We start from the raw sequence: 19,879 nt of genomic DNA, 5'->3' as shown, positions 1-19,879 counted from the left end.
AGTTATTTTACCTCCATATGTATGAAATTCAAATGTCTGCATTTTCTCTCCTCCCCAGACAAAAAATAGTTTACAACAGTGCAACCTAAAACACATGGGAACACCACAATTATTCTTGCTTTCTTAACTGTCCAAGGGACGGAGGTCTTCATGCACACCAAAGTCTTACTTTGGGAGCCTACTCACTACACCATCTGCTGGCCAAACATGCAACAACTTCACTTGCCACCTAAAACATTACTTTTAAAGCTCTTGTCCAGTGCTTTATAAAAATCGCAGTGGTCCTAGAAAACCATTGTCCTGTGTATTTTAGACTTGGCCTGTTTCCAACACACCTTAGCCGGCAGGGTTTGTCAATTAGCTGATTGGATGGATCAGGTGTGTTGGCAGCAGGGTAAACACTACAATTTGCAGGGCTGGAGACCAGTTACAGGCTATAGACCAGTAAAGCCTAATCCTGAAAGTGCCAGGTCATTCACCCCCCCCCCCCCCCAAACATAATCAGCCCAACATCAAGCCCTTACGGAGTTGTTGTGGGTGACTTGGTGGACACCAAGTGGCCAAAAAAACAACGAGACAGTGTTTCTTAAAAAAGGAAGACATTTCAGTGTATTTCTTTACAATTTCAAAATACCTCATTACAGTGGGAGAAGAGCTTACATTATGCAGACTGAGACTCACAACCCCTTTTAATCATTTCTCCATCAAAAGGACATAAAATACATATAAAAATGCAGTGAGTTCTGATGTCAGGCTTGCTGGAATAAATCTGAAAGCCCCTATTAGTCCACTTAAATTTGGGTTTTAAAAAAACCTACTTAATAGCCAATACCAACTAATATTAATTAATAGGGTAAAATTGAAAAAAACAAAACAAAAAAAACAAAAAAAAAAACAAATGAGAAACAAAGAATTAAAAAAACAAAAAACAAACAAAAAAAACAAACAAACAAACAAACAAAAAAGGTACACAGTCACTACAAAAATATCAATGACTGTTCATCTCTACTTGAGGGGAAAACAAATACCATCTCCATGTTGTTTGGTAAATGTAGCCAATACTTTGAATGCCACATAACATACAAGCAAAAACAGAGTCTGAACTGGGTGCCCAGTTGTGCCTTCGCGCTTAGCTGGCAAGTCCATCAAAGCTGCAGGGCGCAGAACTGCTGGTACACAGCCAGGATATGGTGGTCCAATTCAGCAGTGAACAGCAGGTTCTCCAGGGTGCCCATGTACTGCTGAATGGTCACATGATGCTGCCAATCACACACAGATGGAGAGGACAAATGTCAGACATGACAAAACAGACCCAACACACACACACACACACACCTTAATTAATATAAACCCAAGAGAGCACCGAACAGCAGCTCAAAAATTAGCAAAAAGGCTTGTAAAACTACTTAATCAGCAGAACCTTTTTATTCATTATTTTGTATTCACTATTACTATATTCAATATATATATATATGAAATGAAAAGTACCATGAGAAAGATCTGCTGCAGACGCTCAATGCAATTTTTATACCAGCAGGTGTTTATGTCCATACTTCCTGTCTCACAGCGAACCAAGTGCTCAGTCAGCAACATGATGAAACGCTAAGAGAAAGAAACCGCATAAATAAACAAAACCTCCAATCAATTCAGATAAATGAACTGCAGCTGAATAAAACAATACTGGGTTAAAAAAAAAGGCAATGTGGCTTCAGAAACTGGCCCTGGTTTTGTCCTATGCTGCAAGACCATCACAACATGCCTATTACAGGCAAGCATTTCTACAAGCTAAACAAACAATTTCTTAGGCATGGCTTTACCTGGAAGATGACAAGGAAGAGGTTCTTCTGTTCGCTCTGTGCAGACTCCACTTTCTCCTGCAGCTTCTCAATCTGCTCCTCTAGCTGTCCATCCTCATCCTCACTGTTCTTCTCCATGTCCTCTTCATCTCCACTATCCTTCTGCTGAAGATACACAAGCAGTTAGAAGTGATGCTTTATATCATTTTTACGCAATACTTTTCCTATCATGCCAACATTAAGTTTGCGCTACATACTCAACTCTGTTCGCGGCTCAAGATGTACTAACCTAAGAATAACAACCTGATTGAGGCTGCCTGACTGTGTTGTACTGTGTGTTGCACTTGTGTTCTGTTTGCACCGTGTCCATGTTGCACCATGGTCCTGGAGGAACGTTGTTTCGTTTCACTGTGTACTCTGTATGTAGTTGAAATGACAATAAAAACCCACTTGACTTGACCATTCTTCTAAGCTCTTACCTTCTTGTGCTGCTGTTTCTCCAGCTTGTCTTTGGCCTCCTCCAGCTCCTTCTGGATCTTCTGGACATGCTTGTTCATCTTCCGGATGGTGGAATGAAGAATCTCCCACATGTAAAACCTGGCAGTTCCAAAAAACAACAATGCCCATGTTAATGCAAACAGTGTGATTTAATTTCACAGACTAAGGTCTTAGTTGAGCCAAACCTGGTCCGATCAAAACAGGCTGATACTGGCTTGAGTACTGAAGTAGATTTGAACATGTAAACACCACAATGCACTCAAACACAAGTAACAGGAGGAAGGGCTGTACCATTGCAGAGAAGAAAAATAGTAAAACAAACATTTTATACAACAGGACACTCATGTGGTGTCTGTATATATTGGTGTCCATTTAAACAGGACCATAAAGGCAATTTGATATTTTATACAGCTCTAGTGAACATCTTGGTTTGGTCTAATTGCACACATTTAAACTTAGAATATCATGAAAACATACCGGGTGAAATCATGAGCCATATCAGGAGAGAAGACCCAGTTGGCCACAGCAGCACAGTCAACTATCTGAGTGCGAATCATTTTGTCCACCAGCACGGCGATCATCTAAAGAGGTAGACAGGACAGTCATTAATTAAAAGAAAAAGCCAGGAAAGCCAAACAGCTTTCCATTTCCTAGGTCTTAAGTAATAAGTAATGAGATTCACTTGTGTTTACAATTGTATCTCTGAGGAAATTCTTACACTGATTATGAATGGAGGAACAGTTTACTCTGTTAGACATATTTTAGCCAAGCTGATTGTTTGATCTGTGTCCGAAACTGTGCCTATATAATGCACTACAACAATCCCACAACATACCATAATATACAGGGTACAAGAAATAGAATACCCATCTATCACATCACTTGCAGACTCAAGTACAGCTTCAATGAGAAAGACACAGCAAAACACACCAATCTTTTATGCAACGCAATCTGCTGTAGAACATCAGCAAGCTTGCACATAGAGAGGTGTCTGAAAATGTCCACCATCTTGTATAATTCCGTTCCCTATAATAGTGCTCTATATAGTGATCCTTTTCTTAGGTAGGGGATAATGAAAAGGGCAAGTTTTGGACACAGCTTAGTTCTACTTGCTCAGCTCCACTGAGGTTTTTTTTTAAATAAAACAAGTTCATATTGTATTTGTCAATTTACTCAATAGTCCATGTGAGCAGCACAAAAATGGCAAAACTCTCAAAACTTGTTTACTACCTTCATACAGAGGAGAACTTTTGTATATGCATCAACTGAATAAGCTAACCTGTGGGTGATTCCTCCAGGCCTCATAAACTACTCTAAGAATGTGCAGCTTTCCCTCATCTGTCTCCGTCAGAGCCTTCAGCACTTCATGGAACCTTAGAGATGTGAGGAGACAAGAAAGCAGTCAATAAGATGAAAAAACGGAATGGACACAGCAAGGGATCCAACTTCTATGAGCTATGCAACTAAAACCAAGCTGCCAAAAAAATCTGAGGTTTCTTTAATTTAAAGCTTCAGTATTCGAGATACTCCACTACATACTATGTCTACAAGTACAGTTACTCTTTATTGTCTAGCCATGACAACAAAAAGTGGGTATGAAAAACCCAGAGGGCTGCAAGCCAGCCAGTGTGAGGTTCTGGAACAATGCACTCACTTGGCAAGTGCACTGAAGGAATGACTGAATGACTTGGCAGCCAAGTGGAGCAGAGTCTGCAGGAACACGTCTATTTTCAGCGGGTTGAAGCCATCTCCTTCATCTGGAGAGAGGGAAGAGCTGGGTTAATAGAGAGCAACCGTTTTCTATAGATCTTTTCACAGCATTAGATCTATCTCAGCATTAAAAATCAGTATTAGAAACAAAGATGCTATACCATCATCGTCCTCCTGGTTGGGGTTGGGAACATCTTTCAAGACTGTGAGAAGCTCCTCATTTGAAGCTCTGTTTTTGATGGCATTAGCTATGGTTCCTGCCATCGCATAACCAGGCAAGGAACCTGAAATACAAACAGGCATCCGTTAAATACCTTTTTCAAAAAGTTTCTTCAGAATAATTCTTCCTATGCTACAGCAGTTGTTACCAATTTAGGTATTTTCCCTGCTTAAAAACACAATTACTTATCGAGTAAATAACAAAGCATTGAGACACGTGTGATGCAGTAGACAAAACACAAATATGCGGGGAAAACCCATTTTTTCTAATTTTTACAAATTAAATGAGTGGAAAAGAAAGTGCCCTAATAAAAGGTAAGTAATCTTTGAAAACACTTGAAAAGGTCCAGCTTCCAACCACTGCAACTATTTGGGCAATCTGATCACTTCCTATTAAGAAAGTTAATTTAAATTTATTATTTAAAATTTAATTTACAGCTAATTTAAATAATAATAATAATAAATAAATAAAAATCACACACTACACATGCTAGTCATTAAACTGGAGTAGTCTTACTGGAAGCAGTCTTGCATCTGGAAGAACTTACTCTTGCTCTCATCATCATATTTATACTGGAACAGTGGTTCACTTGGGATTAAAGCAGAAAAACTAGCCGGCACAATATCTACAATCCGCTGGTGATAGGACAGTCTGTAAAACAAGTATACAAAAAAAAACAATTAGTATGAATATGGTAGCCAAAGTAATTTATACAAGATAAGTAGCCTATACACACCTCATGCTTTTCTCCAGCACTTCTCTGACAAATTTGGGCTTGGGTTTTTCAAGGTCCATTGTTAAACAGTCAGCCCTATAAGAACAGAAGAAATCAGTGAAACTGTGGCTTTTAAATGATAAAATAACCCAATAAACTTTAAGAACAGCATGAATCAATTTCATTAAGATACATTTTATATTGTGGGTATTAAGAGCATAATAATTCATGTTTATTTGGATGTAGTGCAGCAAGTACAGATCAGGGAATGTGTTTATATAGATCAAAAACATCCCTATTGTTGATTCATTGGACGTATAAAGTATGTAGATTCAAAGTGGATGTGGAGCTCACCAGTCTTCCCAGCTCCATCTAAACTGAAAGTTGCTCAGATGATGAGAAAACCAACTGATGAATCTGAAACAGAAACAGAAGTTGTAAACTGAGGGAAGTGGATCTTCAAACATCTGTTTATTTTCCCCCAATACATATGTATAGCCTCCATTTATGGGAAACCTGAAGTAAAGCCATGTTTTAAGCATATGCAGATTTTAAGACTTTATAGTCTCAGGATAAGTAAAACAATCCAGATATAAACTACAAATAAATTACAGCCCAATACAACGCCATTCATTTTTAGGGTGCACTGGACCAGAGGTTCCCATACGGATTCGCAGATACAATCCCAGACCTACATGCTTCATTGCTGTTGGGGCACAAATCTGAGCTATCTGGAGGTCGCTAAGGACTGGTTTGAGAACCACTGGTTATTACATACGCTCACTCACCTGTCCATGCATGTTGTGTTCATTGTGTCCAGTCTCATATACATCATCTCTGTTGCTTGAGCAAGCTATAAGCAAGCTTAAGTTAAGGTTTAATAATTGTTTTTAGAAACCAGAATAAAAATGAATATCAAATCATGTTTATACATAATACTGAAAACTTTAGTTTAGCCACATAACCACATTTAAGTCCAATAATTACTAATAATTGCTTACTGAATCAAGAAAAATATAGTAATATAAAAGCAGAGAGATTTCCCTTCAACATACAAAACAAACATGCCCCTACAGCATGCTAAAGGTAAAAACATCTGAATAAGACAACAGTCCAACAGTAGGTAAGGATACAACTTGAGGTAATGATCCAGGCTGCAGCTTACAGAGCTCGATCAGCAATGCCGTGTACATGACATCAATATGAGGAGGAGAAGGCAGCTGCAATAACTCACCGAAGATAACCTAAAAGATACAAAATGTCAAACTACTATCAACACTGCTACAGAAGATAGTTCAGTCATAAAACCTCAAAATATGTATTTATTACAGTTGGTGGAGGAAAGGAGGTGGAAATAACCCATGACATGTTGTTCTGTGGTATTTTAAAAGGAGCCTTTTGGTGGGGTAGCTTTAAGTGGCAACAGAGATCAACTTCAGTATTTCATGTTTCCACTGTGACCCTGTGACATACCTCAACAATATGATAGTTGAGAGGAATCTTGTTTTTGCCAGGATAGCTCAGCAACTGAGCAGCACTACAAACAAGTACAAAACATAAGACTCAAAATCAGAACCTTCTATACGGCAAGATAAAGATATGACGAGTGGAATGAGCAATAAGAAGGATAGAAGCTCACCAGGTCTTCCTCTCTCTCCAGTGAGATTTGATGATGCAGTGCAGGTTCTCCTCAATCACAAACCTCTCCACAGAGTGACTGCCAGGCATGACAGGGCCCTGAGACCCAACACAAACAGGAATGTTATCATTTATCATAATAAATTTTTAGAGCCCTGCCTTTAGTGCGCACCTTTGTAAGATATGACCCAAGCTATTCACGTTTAAAGGCCTTTCTAACATTGGATTGGTAGGAGGTTCCCTGCTGGCCTCACCATTGGCTGCAATACAGCCCTGCCCAGGACGCACCTCAGGAGCATCAGTGTAGTCAAACATGCGAAAGATGACGCGTGGCACAGGGTAGACCGCATCATCAGAGTGGGCTGGCGGGGTGAAGGGGGGCAGGTTGTGCTGCAGAGCCTCACACAGCACGCTGTCAAAGGCAATGTACGGCCGCAGGATGTGTCGTTCTTGCCAGCGATCCTTCTTCAGCTTCTGTACTTGAGCCCATAGACAGTCCAGATACTAGGGCAAAAAAAGGGGAGCTCACGTCAAATACTTAGCTTAATTTTTCTTTATTTTTATTGCTGTTTGTTGTGTGATGAAACTCATTATCTAAAGAGTGATTATCTAAAGAGTAGTGGTGCAAAAATGTATGTTATGTAATAACACACACAGTCAGCCTCTTTAAACTTAACTGTGTTTTACGTTTTCTGTGTACCAACATTGTGTAAATATTCCTGGTAGTAGTGTGCATTTTTAATTAAAAAGTGCCATAAAACCATTTGAGAAAGTTGAAAATTCTTAATAAAAGAGGACTTCACACCCCCCACACACAAACACACCTGTCAATCAAATGAAACCATTTTGAGCTCAGAGAATTACCACTAAAATAACCAATCAGCCAGTGCTAACTTAAAGCCAGTGAGGAGCAGGTAAATCTCACCTCTTCTTGAGGGTGAGGCTTCTCTGCTGTCCAAACCTGCAACATTGGCACATGGATCTTCTGTCGTCTCCTGAAAACACAAAGATATTTATAAATCTCGATTTAAAATACACTTTATATCCAAATGTTTGACACTTTCAGCTGCTTTAAGTTGTATCTGTTGCTGACACATATGTGCAAGTGCAACACACAGCTTGTCTAGTCCCTCTAGAGAAGTACTGCTAATAGAATACTACTCTATGGAGCAGATAAGTGTAAACCTAAGGACACCAGGAGTGTGTGAGAGGGTATAAAGCTCTCCAGCACTATGCACTGTGTTCCTTAAATGACTGAGCTACATCCAGTATTTTTGGGACAAGTTAGGGAGTCAGGGATAAGGTGGGATTTCCACAGTAATATTCAAACATCTAGTACTCTTTAATTATCTTGATTTTGGAAGAAACAATAAATCAGGTGTCCATATTACTTATATGTATATATAAAGTAGGTTTGTACTGAATTGTGCATCATCACTCATGTGTCCCCATTTCCAGAAATAACAAGAACAAGGACGCACTTCAGGTAACCATCAATCTGGTTAAGTAGGCGATCCATCTCCACATCCTTCTTCTCATAGAGCTCTTTCCCAACCCAGGGCAAACAGGACAGCACAGCATACACATACCAGTCAGAGCGCACCTGTAAAAGAACAAAGTTAGCTACGGTATTACTTTGAGCACACACTAGGAGAGCCTTTAAAATATTTTTTTGCAACATCACCTGGGGTATGTCTTCCTCCTGTGTGACGCTAACAAAGTTTTCAAACATGGCAACCATGGAAGGAGCAGCAATGACATGGCAGTTCACCAGGTCACTAAGGAAGCGCACCTAAAAAGGCAAATTGAGCAAGTCAGAAATAATTTAAAAATTAAAGAAAACAAACAATCTGTTTAGTCATATTTTCAGTCTTGGAATACTAACCAGGTAAACAGCTTCAGAGTAGAGGTTGGACTTTAGTGTCTCCTTGAGCTGTCTGATCATGGCCTCAACAAACTCCCCACCAAAGTTATAGTTCCGTGCATTTAGAAGGCCCACCAGTGTTGTGTACACAGTCAGCTTCTCTGGCAAAAGCCGTGCACTGTTGACAAGCATTTAATGGTCATGTCCAATGTTTTGCTTAATTTTGCACTTTGCATTCAATTGTTAAGAATAAATAAATGAGCAAAACAAACAACTTACACAGCACACAAGATGCGTAGGATTTTGTTCTTGTAATTAGGCAGATCTGCTTCCAAGACACCTGCAAGGCCTTCCAAATTACTCTCCAAAGAGGAAGTACTCTGAACGCAGAAAAACACAAAGAAAAAGGGGGAAACAGGGAGGTTTGGTCATCCAAGCTGGCTTTTGTATTAAAAAAGATTAGTATGTGGCATTCCAGAAATGACAAGGCCAAGAACTAAAAATGACAGTGTCTGAGTTGCAATTTCAGACATCTCAGCCTCAGTCATATGTTCTCCACAGTCTTACTTTTTCTCCAACTCTGCATATCAGTGATTCAAGTCGGTCCTCAATTTCAATAGGCTCAGACGTCCTCCTCCTTTTGTGAGGCTGACCTCCTGTATTACAAGAGAAGAGCACATTTATTTTCTCATCTTCAGTTAGAGGCAGGCAGGCAGCCTGTATGGTAGTTCAGCAACAAAATTTGAAAAAAGCCACAACGCAGGGCCTGCCTGATCCACATCAAATCTAGTACAGAAAGTACAAAAGTGTAAACAGGTATTACTACAATGAGAGAACACAGAATATGCTTGTACTAAAATACTAAATAAGCCAACTGCAATTAATTTTTAATTAGATATAGATGGGGTGCTTGTCCTATAGGCAGTGATGGGGGGGGGGGGGGGGGGGGGGTGTCACAATACTTCAAGACTGATACCCAGATCCATCATTGTTACCACTGTTGGGCCCTTAAAAGAAAAGAAAGGCCAATAACCCTCACTGCCCCAGGTGAGCAGCATTTCTAAGCTGGGACATGTAGTTGTACTGTGGAGGTATAATGACAATTAGGATCCTAATTCTTCATTTAAGGAGACAAAGCCTATGAAGAGGGTGTGGGGAGTATTTACACCCATCAAATATAGAAGATAAAATGTAAATAAGGTCTTAAGAAATCAGTTTGGCCCTTATTTAACATTTCTAAATGAAGGATTTGTGCTTTCTCAATAAGGAAAAATGGAGTTGATCAGTGTTATTTCAGTCAAAAATACTTAATTCATTATTAAATTGCAGAAACGGACTTTTATTAAAACGTTTTAGCCCCTAAATATTATTTTTACTACCTTGATACTAATTAAGGGACCCGTTTAAATGGCTGGCCGGTGTGATAAACCCTGAGTCTACTCTGTGGGAAAAGGAGGGCGAACGACGTTTCAGCATCAGGCGCAGAGCTGTGAGCCACAGCTAACATTTTAAATGAAAGTATCTTAATAAAGTCAGTCCAGGAGAGTGAAAACACAGAGTTTGGAAATAGTGGCGTTTGTGTTGGGAAAGAGAGCAGGTTTGCCCCTTCTCTTTGAGGAGAAACAGCAATGAAACAGCATGGCTTTCTTGGGTTAACGTTAGCTAGCTAGCTAGTGCTAGCTAGCTGCTAGCTATTCCGTTAGCTTCGCTGCTAACGTTATCCTTCATGGTGAGGATAAAGGTTTAGCCGGAAATCTTGGAAAATCCGAATACTCTCATAAAACAAGCCAAATAATAACTACATGGATCGTTATGCTCCTCCCGACCTGCGCCATTGTCTCACTTCAGCATTTGCCTAAAACCGCTAACCGTACGGCACGAAGCACCAAGCTAATTCAAATCTTCCGGTCCACCTTAAGTGGCGCGGCCGTTACAGCCAGACTCCTGTATCCAGTCCTGGCTCATTAAACGTAGCTGCTGCAGCATTTAAGGTGGACTGGCCAATTCTAGCTAACGAGAAGCCAACTTCAGCCTCGCCGAGCAAAGGGCGGCATTCAGCCGCTCACTCACCGTCATTCTCGTCGCTGTGCCTTCTCCTCGACATCTTTCAGAGCACGGTTATCAGTCTTCAGAAATGTGCAGACCTTCTAGGTTATTTCTTCTCTGGGTTATCCAGTTATTTTTGGAGCCCAGAAGCTAAAATGTGTCGAAGCTACAACGGAGAGCCACCGCTATGGGAAATAAAAGGAGGGCGGGACTGTTTAGATACAGTTCCGGAGCAGCAGGAGTTTCCCCCCCCGAAACATCGGCGCTGCGTGGCGGAGACAGGAGTTTTATAACCTCAGCTGATCTGCTTTTAGGACTCAAATTGTTAACTATTTGTGGTAAGTAATCAGGATTTGCTGGGATCTGAATATCTGGAAATCATATCGTAATGCCGCCTTATAGCGCCGTTAGCTAACAGTAAGTGCAGCCATATGCAGATCTGACTCGTTTGCAGGATCAGCGTGTGTTCAGGTTAGAAATGGACAGTGGTGGCTTGGCGGAGAGTGTTCTTGTTCATTTGGATGTGGAGGGTCTTACTCCCGGGACCCCCAAGCATGAGAAGCCCGAGATTTCAACGAGTCGAAAGTGCTACTCGTACATGAAGAAGAGGGTAAGTGTTTTTGTGTTGGCCAGCTGTGGCTGTGGAAAATATGTAGAGACTGAAAACGTCCCCACGATTTATCTACGACTATCTATAAATTAATAGATCATTTCAATGTAAAAAAATCCCCTTAAGTTATTAAATAAGTGCAACAATACACACATCTCATGTATTATGTTTTTTGCCCCATGATAATATACGGTTTTGATGCAGAGGTAAAAAAAAAAAAGTCCTTTTATCAAAACCTACATGCAGTACTTGTTGTAGGCATGATAAAAAAATAAAACAAATAAAAATATTTATCTTATTTAAAAAAAAAAAGTAAAAACTAGAAGGACTAGCTAGAATTATATATATATATATATATATATATATATATATATATATATATATAGTGCTGATTCACAGATTAATTCATAAATAGATTAGTAATTGATTTTAATAGAGTAATCACATTTACTTTTTTTTACAGCATTTACTTTTGAAATAATTTACCAATACTGCAATACATGTGGTCAAACATGTAATAAAACCTAAAAATGTAAAAATTTGCCTAATAATAAAAACTTGATGTTAATATAACAGTAATAGATATTAGGGTTGATCATTTGTAACACTATATTACATCTTTGGATTGTGTACTTTGGATGTAGTACTGTATAATAAGCCCTTGAAGGATCACTGTTAGGGGATGCTGTTATCATAAATATTACAGATGTATCTGTATATGAATCATAGTGTGTGTGGTATTGCAGCTTCTGTATTGGGAAAAAGAATCTACATGTTGCAACACTACTAACTTTAGTAGGGAATATTTTGCATGTTTTATATATTAAGTGAAATGTGGATGATGTAGTATTTACAAAAACACTTATACACACTAGATAAGAATCGGCTCTGTGTATAATTGTCTCATTGTTTGCACTCAAAACTGTCTTCTGTCTTTTTCAGACTTTTGCAACGTTTGTGGCATCTAAGAGGGTCTCAAGGTCTCCCTCAGATACCTCACCACTTTGGCGGTGCTGTGACAAGACTTTCTCAGACCCATCCTCAATTCACAAACATGTTTCAAACCTCCACGCTGACGAGATTGAGCAGCTCACCACTGTGGCCTTGGAATTGATGTTAAGCCAGAGCGAGGGGGCTTCTCCAGACCAAAAAGACTTGAATGAGAGTCAGTTAGAAGATGCATCTTCCTGGATACCCAGTACAAGCCACCTCTCTGAGAAGGAGCTCAGCAAGTACGGTATCATTTAATATTAGAATTTTCTAACACATGGGTTATATGGTACTATGTAACTGATTTTAAGATGATTATTTATTTATTTTTATTTTTATTTATCTTTTAGAAATGAGCAAAAAAATAATCACTAAAATCACTATTTAAATGGCTACTTAAATGGCTTTACACTGAACACTACCAGTTAAGATGATCTTAACACATAAGATGCCTTGTCGTTTCAAAAAAGAAGTAAGTGCCTAAACTCCTCATATCTGGAATGTAAATGAGTGGAGCTATATTGCTGTAGGCTGAATAGATGAGCACTGTTATGGACTGTTATAGCTGAAGTGTGTAACACTGATGATCTTGTAACAAAGGGAAATGTCAAGGTCTGTGATGAACATTAGAAGGTAATTGAGCAGTCCATTCTTGTAGTCAACGTGTTAAAAGCAGGAGAAATGGTCAGATGTGAAGACCTGAGTGACTTTGACAAGGCAAGGCTTGTGGTGTGCTCCTAGTCAGCTGGTGTGGATACCTACTGTCAGAGTGTTAAACACTCAAGTCTCATTGATGTGCAAGGGCATCGAAAGCTATCCCATCTGGGTGGAACCGACAAAGAGCCACTAAGAAATTTTTTTTAATGATTGTTATGGGAAGAATCTCGCAACACACAGTGTGTCACTCCCTGCCGTGTAGCTGCAGACCAGTCAGAGTGCCCTAGATAACCCCAGTCCACAATCAAACGTAAAAACAGTGAGCTATCAGTGCTTTGTAATGGATTTTGGAGCAATGGAAGAAGGTCACTTGGTCTGATAAGTCCACAGCGTGCACAGCTGACTGAATTTTGAGTAATCTGCTGTAACATCTTGGTGCCAGATACCACAGAGCACCTTCACAGGTCTTGTAGAGTGAGCTGTTTTGGTCCCTAGTACATTAGGCAGATGGTCTTAATGTTTTGGATATTTTGAATATGTGCTCATGATTTTTGTTTTGTTGACTACTTTCAGAGGTCCAGGTGAAGTTCTCCTGTATTACTGCTATTGCCAGATCCAAGATCCCAAGCTCATTTGTTATTGGCAGTCTGAGCTATGTTCAAAACTTCACCTCACCGGCAAGGTAAACACAGTGCTCTCCTCCTGATGACGGGAATTTGCACAGGAATTGTCACAGTATATTGTTACACTTCTCTGGAATTTGTTTTCCTACAGGTACGTGTGGCCACCGAAGGCATTAATGGAACTGTTGGTGGAACCAAAACAGCCACAAAGCTTTACATCAAGGCAATGCTGTCGCATCCCATTTTCAAAGTAATGCAAGTGACAGATTTTAAGGTAAATATAGCACAAAGAGTGAGAGGAAAGCAAATGTGTAAAAATTCATACTACTATAAATTATTTGTAATTTAAATAAAAGTATGTGTGTGATTATCCTCTTAGACCAGTGAAGGTAGTGCAGAGTGCTTTTCTGAACTTAAGGTTGGAGTCTATAAAGAAATCGTCCCAATGGGTGTGGATCCAGATATTATCTCTTACAGATTAGCAGGTAAATAAGAAGAGATTGATAAAGTTATTAAAGTTATATTCAACCGAAAAACAAACAAAACATTTTAAGAAGTAATTGTGTATTTGTTTCCACAAAGGAACTCATTTGGAACCTGAAGAATTTCACAAAGCAGTGCAGTCTCTGCTTGAAGATGCTTCTTCAAAGAGTGATACGATACTGCTGGACTGCAGAAACTTCTATGAGAGTAAAATTGTAAGTCTGTTCTCCTCAGTGAATTAAGTTTCATCAGTTTGAGAAGTTTTCAAAAGCTGAATCAATAGTGAACAACTTGTCTTCAGGGCCAGTTCAGGAATTGTTTGGCGCCTGACATCCGCAAATTCAGCTACTTTCCTGACTATGTGGAGAAGAACCTGGATCTCTTCCGCAACAAAAAGGTCCTTATGTACTGCACAGGGGGTATACGGTGTGAGCGAGGGTCAGCCTACCTTCGCTCAAAAGTGAGTTTTTTTTTTTTCGCATTTTCAGAACGACATGAACACAGTGACAATTTTTCCCATTATTAGTTGCTCAGTAATTGTCATTTTCTGTATTTCTGCAGAATATATGTAAGGAAGTGTATCAGCTGAAGGGCGGCATCCACAAGTACCTGGAGCAGTTCCCTGAGGGCTTCTACCGAGGCAAACTCTTTGTGTTTGATGACCGTTATGCAATCTCGTTCAACAATGACATCATCTCAGGTACTGAATATGAAATTAATACAGTAGAAACTATTTCTAACCATTACACAAACATTCTACAAGGAGTGTGTAAATATTAGCTGTGGTTGAATGGGTTGTATTAACCCATTCATCCACTACTAGTCTTATACAGTGCCCTCCATAATTATTGGCACCCCTGGTTAAGATGTGTTCTTTAGCTTCTAATAAATTGAGTTTTTTTCTAAATAATATAGGACCACGATGGAAAAAAGAGTAAAATCCAACCTTTAACTCAAGTGAATTTATTCAGTAGGAAAAAAATCCCACATTAAGAAATAATTGTTTAACATCAAATTATGTGTGCCACAATTATTGGCACCCCTGAGGTTAATACTTTGTACAACCCCCTTTTGCCAACAAAACAGCACCTAATCTTCTCTTATAATGTTTCACAAGATGGGAGAATACAGATAGAGGGATCTTTGACCATTCCTCTTTGCACAATCTCTCTAAATCATCCAGCGACCTGGGTCCTCTCCTCTGCACTCTCCTCTTCAGCTCACCCCACAGGTTTTCAATGGGGTTGAGGTCTGGGGACTGAGATGACCATGGGAGGAGCTTGATTCTGTGTGTGGTGAACCATTTCTGTGTAGATTTGGCCATATGTTTTGGGTCATTATCTTGCTGAAAGACCCAGTGATGACCCATCTTCAGCTTTTAGGCAGAAGCCTCCAGATTTTGTTTTAAAATGTCCTGGTATTTCAAAGCATTCATGATGCCATGCACCCTAACAAGGTTCCCAGGGCCTTTGGAAGAGAAACAGGCCCACAGCATCACTGATCCTCCCCCATATTTCACAGTGGGCATGAGGTGCTTTTCTGCATACTCAGCTCTTGTGTTACACCAGACCCACTTAGAGCATTTGTTGCCAAAAAGCTCTATCTTAGTTTCATCTGACCAAAGCACACGGTCCCAGTTGAAGTTCCAGTACTGCTTAGCAAACTCCAAACGTTTGCGTTTATGATTGTGAGTGAGAAAAGGTTTTTTTCCGTGCATGCCTCCCAAACAGCTTGTTGGCATGCAGATAGCGCCTGATGGTTGTTTTGGAGACTTTGTGACCCCAAGAAGCCACCATTTGTTGCAATTCTGTAACAGTGAGCTTTGGAGACCTTTTTATTTCTCTTATCATCCTCCTCACTGTGCGTGGTGGCAAAATAAACTTGCGTCCTCGTCCAGGCTTGTTTACCACTGTTCCAGTTGTTTTAAACTTCTTAATAATTCCTCTGACAGTAGATATGGACAGGTGTAGGTGAGTGGCTATTTTCTTGTAGCCATTGCCTGACTTGTGGAGGTCAACACACATCTGCCTTACTTGAATGGTATGTTCCTTTGTCTTTCCCATGTTGAAGAGAAATGGCCTCTGTGTCATGTCATATTTATACCCCAGGGAAACAGGAAGTTGTGAATTACTAATTAAATGTTCCTACATACTCTGATCAACTTCGTAAACGACTGTAGAATTGACAGAAATACTTTAATTACATTTATTTCCTAAGAAATGTTAGGGGTGCCAATAATTATGAAACAGGTGATTTTATGAAGAATAATTATTTCTTAGTCAGGGATTAGGTTGGATTTTACTCTTTTTTCCATCGTGGTCCTATATTATTTAGAAAAAAAACTAAATTTATTAGAAGCTAAAGAACACATCTTAACCAGGGGTGCCAATAATTATGGAGGGCACTGTATACAAACATTTGTTTAACAAACAAAGACCGCTTTATCTGTTTTTCTTCTCTTAAACTTCCATCCCATGGTAATCACACAGTGGGATGTCTTACATGGTATTTTAAGTGTATTTATATAAAATATTTTTTGAATTATGTAAATGTCTTGTGCTGCATCTTTTTTCCAAAATAACCTCAAGCACCAAGCATGTAAAATATGTTAAGTGTCAGGTCTTGCATACCACTGAAACTAAAATGAAAATGTAGACATTATTATTTTAAATAAAAAGTAATAACTGGTCTAATGTCATCTACAAAAACTAAAAATCTGTATAACCAGTTTTCACAACATATTGCCCAGCACTACATACAGACATGCTGTTGGTGTTAATTAGCCTGTACCTCCCTTATCTATAGATTGTAGGTACTGTGGAGACCCTTGGGACCAGTATCAGCTGTGCTCTACTGATTTCTGCTGCCAGCTGGTCTTGTCCTGCACCTCTTGCAGGCAGAAGGGTCTTACAGCCTGTTGTCCTGTTTGCCAAGCCAAAGAGCAGGCTCCCAATTACAGCCCCTCACATGGACATCCACACAGAGAGGAGTGTGAGTGTACTGACTCCCGGCCCAGGATCCCGAAAGATTCTTTATGACGAGAATCCGCTGAGGTTTCCAGAAGACAGGACTGTATGAAGCATGCATGGTGGTACATGGAGGGACATAATTGTATGTTTTCAAGAATGAAGTTTTATGGATCAGATTTTACTGTCAGGTTCAAATCAGCTGCAAGTTTTAATGTCTTGCTTTGGTCACTTTAAAACATTTAACTGAACTACCATGGATTGTATTTCTTTTTGCTTTGCATTGAAGACAGTTCATACCTACAACTGTGGGGCTGTGCTTTTAAAACATGAGTAGCATTTTGAATAAAATCTGCTGTGATTCTGAAATAAATTACATCATCTCCAAATCTTTATTCATAGCCATTCACTCACTTACATAAATACAACCCTAAGGACAAGGAAATGCATTGCACAACCACAGGATAAATGTACCATTCAGTGGTCAATACAAAAGCCTGAACAATGGAAAGACAAAATTGTGTCATGTTTGGTTTGTTCAAGGTGTCCTTCACAAGATAACACGCATCTATACAGCAGTATTTCGTACTCACACAACAATATGATTTCATTCTTATTGTCAAAACTATACATAAGGCCTCACAAATGAGAAGCATTCCTTTTTGAGAAAGTGAAGAGTTAAACTTTGGTCAATGTACAAGCATCTGCAGAGAGAAATGTACATATGTGATTATTACACTTCTATTATCCATTCTAAAAAGAGTATTACGAAAGGCATTAGCACAAGTTTACCTGATGCACGATGAGAATAGCATCACTGGTGCAAGCTAGCCCCAATGATGATAAAGGTACCAGATGGTGTCATTGTTCAGCGTTGGCCCAAACAACGGGTTCAGCTGTGCTAGAATAGCAATCAGCCAGCTAAACAGGCAGAACAAAAATGGACACAAGAGGTTAAAACAAATACATCACATTCCTACAACACACTCCACTGGGCTCTAGACGTGTGGAGGATGTACACTTTATAAATTTAACTGCTCTTATTTTTCAAATCAGTGGTTCTGGAGGACCCCTGCACTACACATTTTTACAGAGTGTTTACATTGCTCCACACACCCGAGCCTGCTAATCCGCTAATTAACAAGCTCTTCCTCAGTTGAAGTTGGTGTCTTGAAAGCACAAACCACTAGAATTTGTAGGGAGGTTGCAGGGGGTTGTCCAGAACCAGGGTTGGGAACCACAGCTCTGAATTACTGTACACATAGTCTCAGAATCCTGGACAATGTATGTGCTGCCTCCTGGTGGTTATTTTGAGAATGAAACATGACCCTAACTCTGCATCTACATACTAAATAATAGAATGAGTACGCATTCACTTCGAGACACACACCACTAGGTACACATTCACTGGTTGGCGTGCATCACAAACCAATTCACAGGCCGGAACTGAAAGGTCAATAAACTGCCCGTGTCCTGTATTGACGGCAATGTGCTGTTTTTTTTTTTTTTTTTATCTGATCAATGTTCATTGGAGGCCCAGTCACCAAAGGCAATGTCTGACATTCAGCTGACACACAACACAGTACAACTCCAGCAGAAGGAAAGGGGGCGTTTTAACTGACGTTGATGGAAGGCAGACTGTTGGGGGTCTCTTGCTGTCTGCCCCAGACTAACTGCCTACCTTTAATTGACTTCATCTACTACACTACACACCATCTACCTACACCCTTATGTAGCAGCACTTGGATCTGCTAAGCATTTCTACAATTCCTACCATTTTATAATAATTACATTCTAATTATTCAAGTTTTAATCAGAGGAGGATGGGTCCTCCTTGTAGGCCTTGGTTCCTCCTAAGATTTCTCCACAGCTTTGAGGGGGTTTTCCTTGCCACTGCCAGCTTTAGATTACCCTCTTCAGGTTATGGTTTACTGATCGTTTTTCCTTCTGTCTTATTTACAGATTTCTGCAAAGCTGCTTTGTGACAACAGGTTGTAAAAGCACTATACAAATAAATGTGACTTATAATTCTGGGCAAAATACAGCAATTGCTGTGTTATACTTACAACAGATAGCAGCAGACTGCAGTCAGCACCAACATGGTCACAATAACTCTGGGGTCAGACAGAAAAACACATTGGCAATTAGTTCAGTGAAGCAAAATGCTGGTGCTTAAGCAAAAAGGTTTAGCCCTTTAATTGATCATCATCTGGAAGCATGTTGAAGCTCAGTGCTCAATCCTCGGGTGTCATTTGACTGTCACATGATTCATGATGCATAGCCAGTCCTTAATGGGGAAGCAGACACACGAGCTGATTAATCCTCCCATGCAGGCTGGAATTTCCACCCATTTGCTCAACTTTGAGATCTAATACAAACTCTGTGCTGTGTATAACACCATTTCTTTTAGTTTCTCGACTTAAGACACTATGTTTAAGCTCGCTCCCTGTAGAAGATTGAACTAGCTGCCATTCAGGGAGCTAGCACCACATCATTTAGCTATGCTACACCATTGGACTCTCGGCCCCTTCAGCTCGTTTTGCTAACCCCATGTTTTCTTCATAAAGTTCACCAGACATGACCAAAAGTTAACAAATAGTAAAGAAATAGTTTTTAAAGTGTTTTAAAGAGTTGTCTAACCAGCTAACCTAGCTAATACAACTTTTGTAGCTAGCTTAGCACCCAATGCTAGCACATAAACTCACCCATGATTCGGTCCTTTAGGAATAAACCACGGCACCACTCCTCCAACAATGCCCCAAAACAGGGTCACTACGCACATTGGGATAACAAACGACAGCTCTGCCATGTTTTCGTCTCTCCCAGACCAAAACGAGTCTAGTTTTGAAGGCTAAACCAGCGCGGGAGAAGCGCTGCCAACTTCTACTAACTGCGACTCCACAAACTTCACAACAGCAGCAGCTGCAGCCGCAGCGAGCGGAGCTGAGCACGTGACCCGCTGGAGGCGGAGTCCATCAGCGTCCCTGAAGACCAACCTTACACCACAGGACCACCCGGACCGGCCCAGCCTTCCCCCTCATCTTAGATATGATGCGATACGAT

General features: G+C 40.0%; 3 protein-coding genes across 6 annotated transcripts; 1 reads left to right on the top strand and 2 right to left on the bottom strand.

Annotated features, from left to right (window-relative positions):
- Positions 1-582: 582 nt before the first annotated feature.
- Positions 583-10,696, bottom strand: LOC140545801 (nuclear cap-binding protein subunit 1). 3 transcript variants are annotated; one of them, XM_072668784.1, is made up of 23 exons: positions 10,512-10,696; positions 9,009-9,097; positions 8,721-8,821; positions 8,463-8,619; positions 8,262-8,369; positions 8,059-8,180; positions 7,503-7,572; positions 6,866-7,081; positions 6,579-6,676; positions 6,413-6,476; positions 6,073-6,183; positions 5,728-5,792; positions 5,294-5,356; positions 4,961-5,035; positions 4,772-4,875; positions 4,166-4,288; positions 3,949-4,051; positions 3,574-3,667; positions 2,772-2,875; positions 2,276-2,393; positions 1,818-1,961; positions 1,489-1,602; positions 583-1,259 (listed from the first exon to the last, which is right to left on the bottom strand). In XM_072668784.1, exons 1-23 carry the CDS (start codon positions 10,543-10,545, stop codon positions 1,146-1,148), a joined length of 2,391 nt encoding a protein of 796 aa, XP_072524885.1. In that variant the 5' UTR covers positions 10,546-10,696; the 3' UTR covers positions 583-1,145. The 3 variants fall into 3 exon arrangements, with proteins under 3 accessions (XP_072524885.1, XP_072524893.1, XP_072524902.1); XM_072668792.1 differs by having other exon boundaries at positions 1,818-1,958; XM_072668801.1 differs by lacking the exons at positions 7,503-7,572; positions 8,059-8,180; positions 8,262-8,369; ... (2 more) ...; positions 9,009-9,097; positions 10,512-10,696 and having other exon boundaries at positions 6,832-7,027.
- A 24-nt stretch (positions 10,697-10,720) lies between these two features.
- On the top strand, positions 10,721-17,319 carry LOC140545820 (thiosulfate sulfurtransferase/rhodanese-like domain-containing protein 2). 2 transcript variants are annotated; one of them, XM_072668811.1, is made up of 10 exons: positions 10,723-10,825; positions 10,942-11,097; positions 12,040-12,329; positions 13,318-13,426; positions 13,519-13,641; positions 13,747-13,852; positions 13,950-14,065; positions 14,152-14,310; positions 14,412-14,550; positions 16,656-17,319. In XM_072668811.1, the coding sequence occupies exons 2-10, from the start codon at positions 10,966-10,968 to the stop codon at positions 16,886-16,888; spliced, it is 1,407 nt and encodes a 468-aa protein (XP_072524912.1). In that variant the 5' UTR covers positions 10,723-10,825; positions 10,942-10,965; the 3' UTR covers positions 16,889-17,319. The 2 variants fall into 2 exon arrangements, with proteins under 2 accessions (XP_072524921.1, XP_072524912.1); XM_072668820.1 differs by having other exon boundaries at positions 10,721-11,097; positions 13,786-13,852.
- Positions 17,186-19,738, bottom strand: atp6v0e1 (ATPase H+ transporting V0 subunit e1). Its single transcript, XM_072668831.1, has 4 exons — positions 19,522-19,738; positions 18,883-18,930; positions 17,609-17,737; positions 17,186-17,520 (listed from the first exon to the last, which is right to left on the bottom strand). The coding sequence occupies exons 1-3, from the start codon at positions 19,623-19,625 to the stop codon at positions 17,644-17,646; spliced, it is 246 nt and encodes an 81-aa protein (XP_072524932.1). The 5' UTR covers positions 19,626-19,738; the 3' UTR covers positions 17,186-17,520; positions 17,609-17,643.
- Positions 19,739-19,879: the final 141 nt, after the last annotated feature.

This window comes from Salminus brasiliensis, chromosome 2, assembly GCF_030463535.1.
Source record: "Salminus brasiliensis chromosome 2, fSalBra1.hap2, whole genome shotgun sequence".
Taxonomy (NCBI): domain Eukaryota; kingdom Metazoa; phylum Chordata; class Actinopteri; order Characiformes; family Bryconidae; genus Salminus; species Salminus brasiliensis.
The sequence above is the reverse complement of the archived record's forward strand: the minus strand, read 5'-3'. Positions and strand labels throughout refer to the sequence as shown.

Excerpts from the sequence above, each read along its gene's own strand:
- LOC140545820 (XM_072668811.1), top strand. The coding sequence starts at position 10,966 with ATGGACAGTGGTGGCTTGGCGGAGAGTGTTCTTGTTCATTTGGATGTG. Across the intron at positions 12,330-13,317 it reads TCTGAGAAGGAGCTCAGCAA|AGGTCCAGGTGAAGTTCTCC; the intron begins GTACGGTATCAT and ends GACTACTTTCAG. Across the intron at positions 14,551-16,655 it reads CAACAATGACATCATCTCAG|ATTGTAGGTACTGTGGAGAC; the intron begins GTACTGAATATG and ends CCTTATCTATAG.
- atp6v0e1 (XM_072668831.1), bottom strand. The coding sequence starts at position 19,625 with ATGGCAGAGCTGTCGTTTGTTATCCCAATGTGCGTAGTGACCCTGTTT. Across the intron at positions 18,931-19,521 it reads CCTAAAGGACCGAATCATGG|AGTTATTGTGACCATGTTGG; the intron begins GTGAGTTTATGT and ends GTCTGACCCCAG. Across the intron at positions 17,738-18,882 it reads GCAGTCTGCTGCTATCTGTT|CTGGCTGATTGCTATTCTAG; the intron begins GTAAGTATAACA and ends CTGCCTGTTTAG.
- LOC140545801 (XM_072668784.1), bottom strand. The coding sequence starts at position 10,545 with ATGTCGAGGAGAAGGCACAGCGACGAGAATGACG. Across the intron at positions 5,793-6,072 it reads CTGGATCATTACCTCAAGTT|CTTGCTCAAGCAACAGAGAT; the intron begins GTATCCTTACCT and ends GCTTGCTTATAG. Across the intron at positions 2,394-2,771 it reads ATGGCTCATGATTTCACCCG|GTTTTACATGTGGGAGATTC; the intron begins GTATGTTTTCAT and ends TGGAACTGCCAG.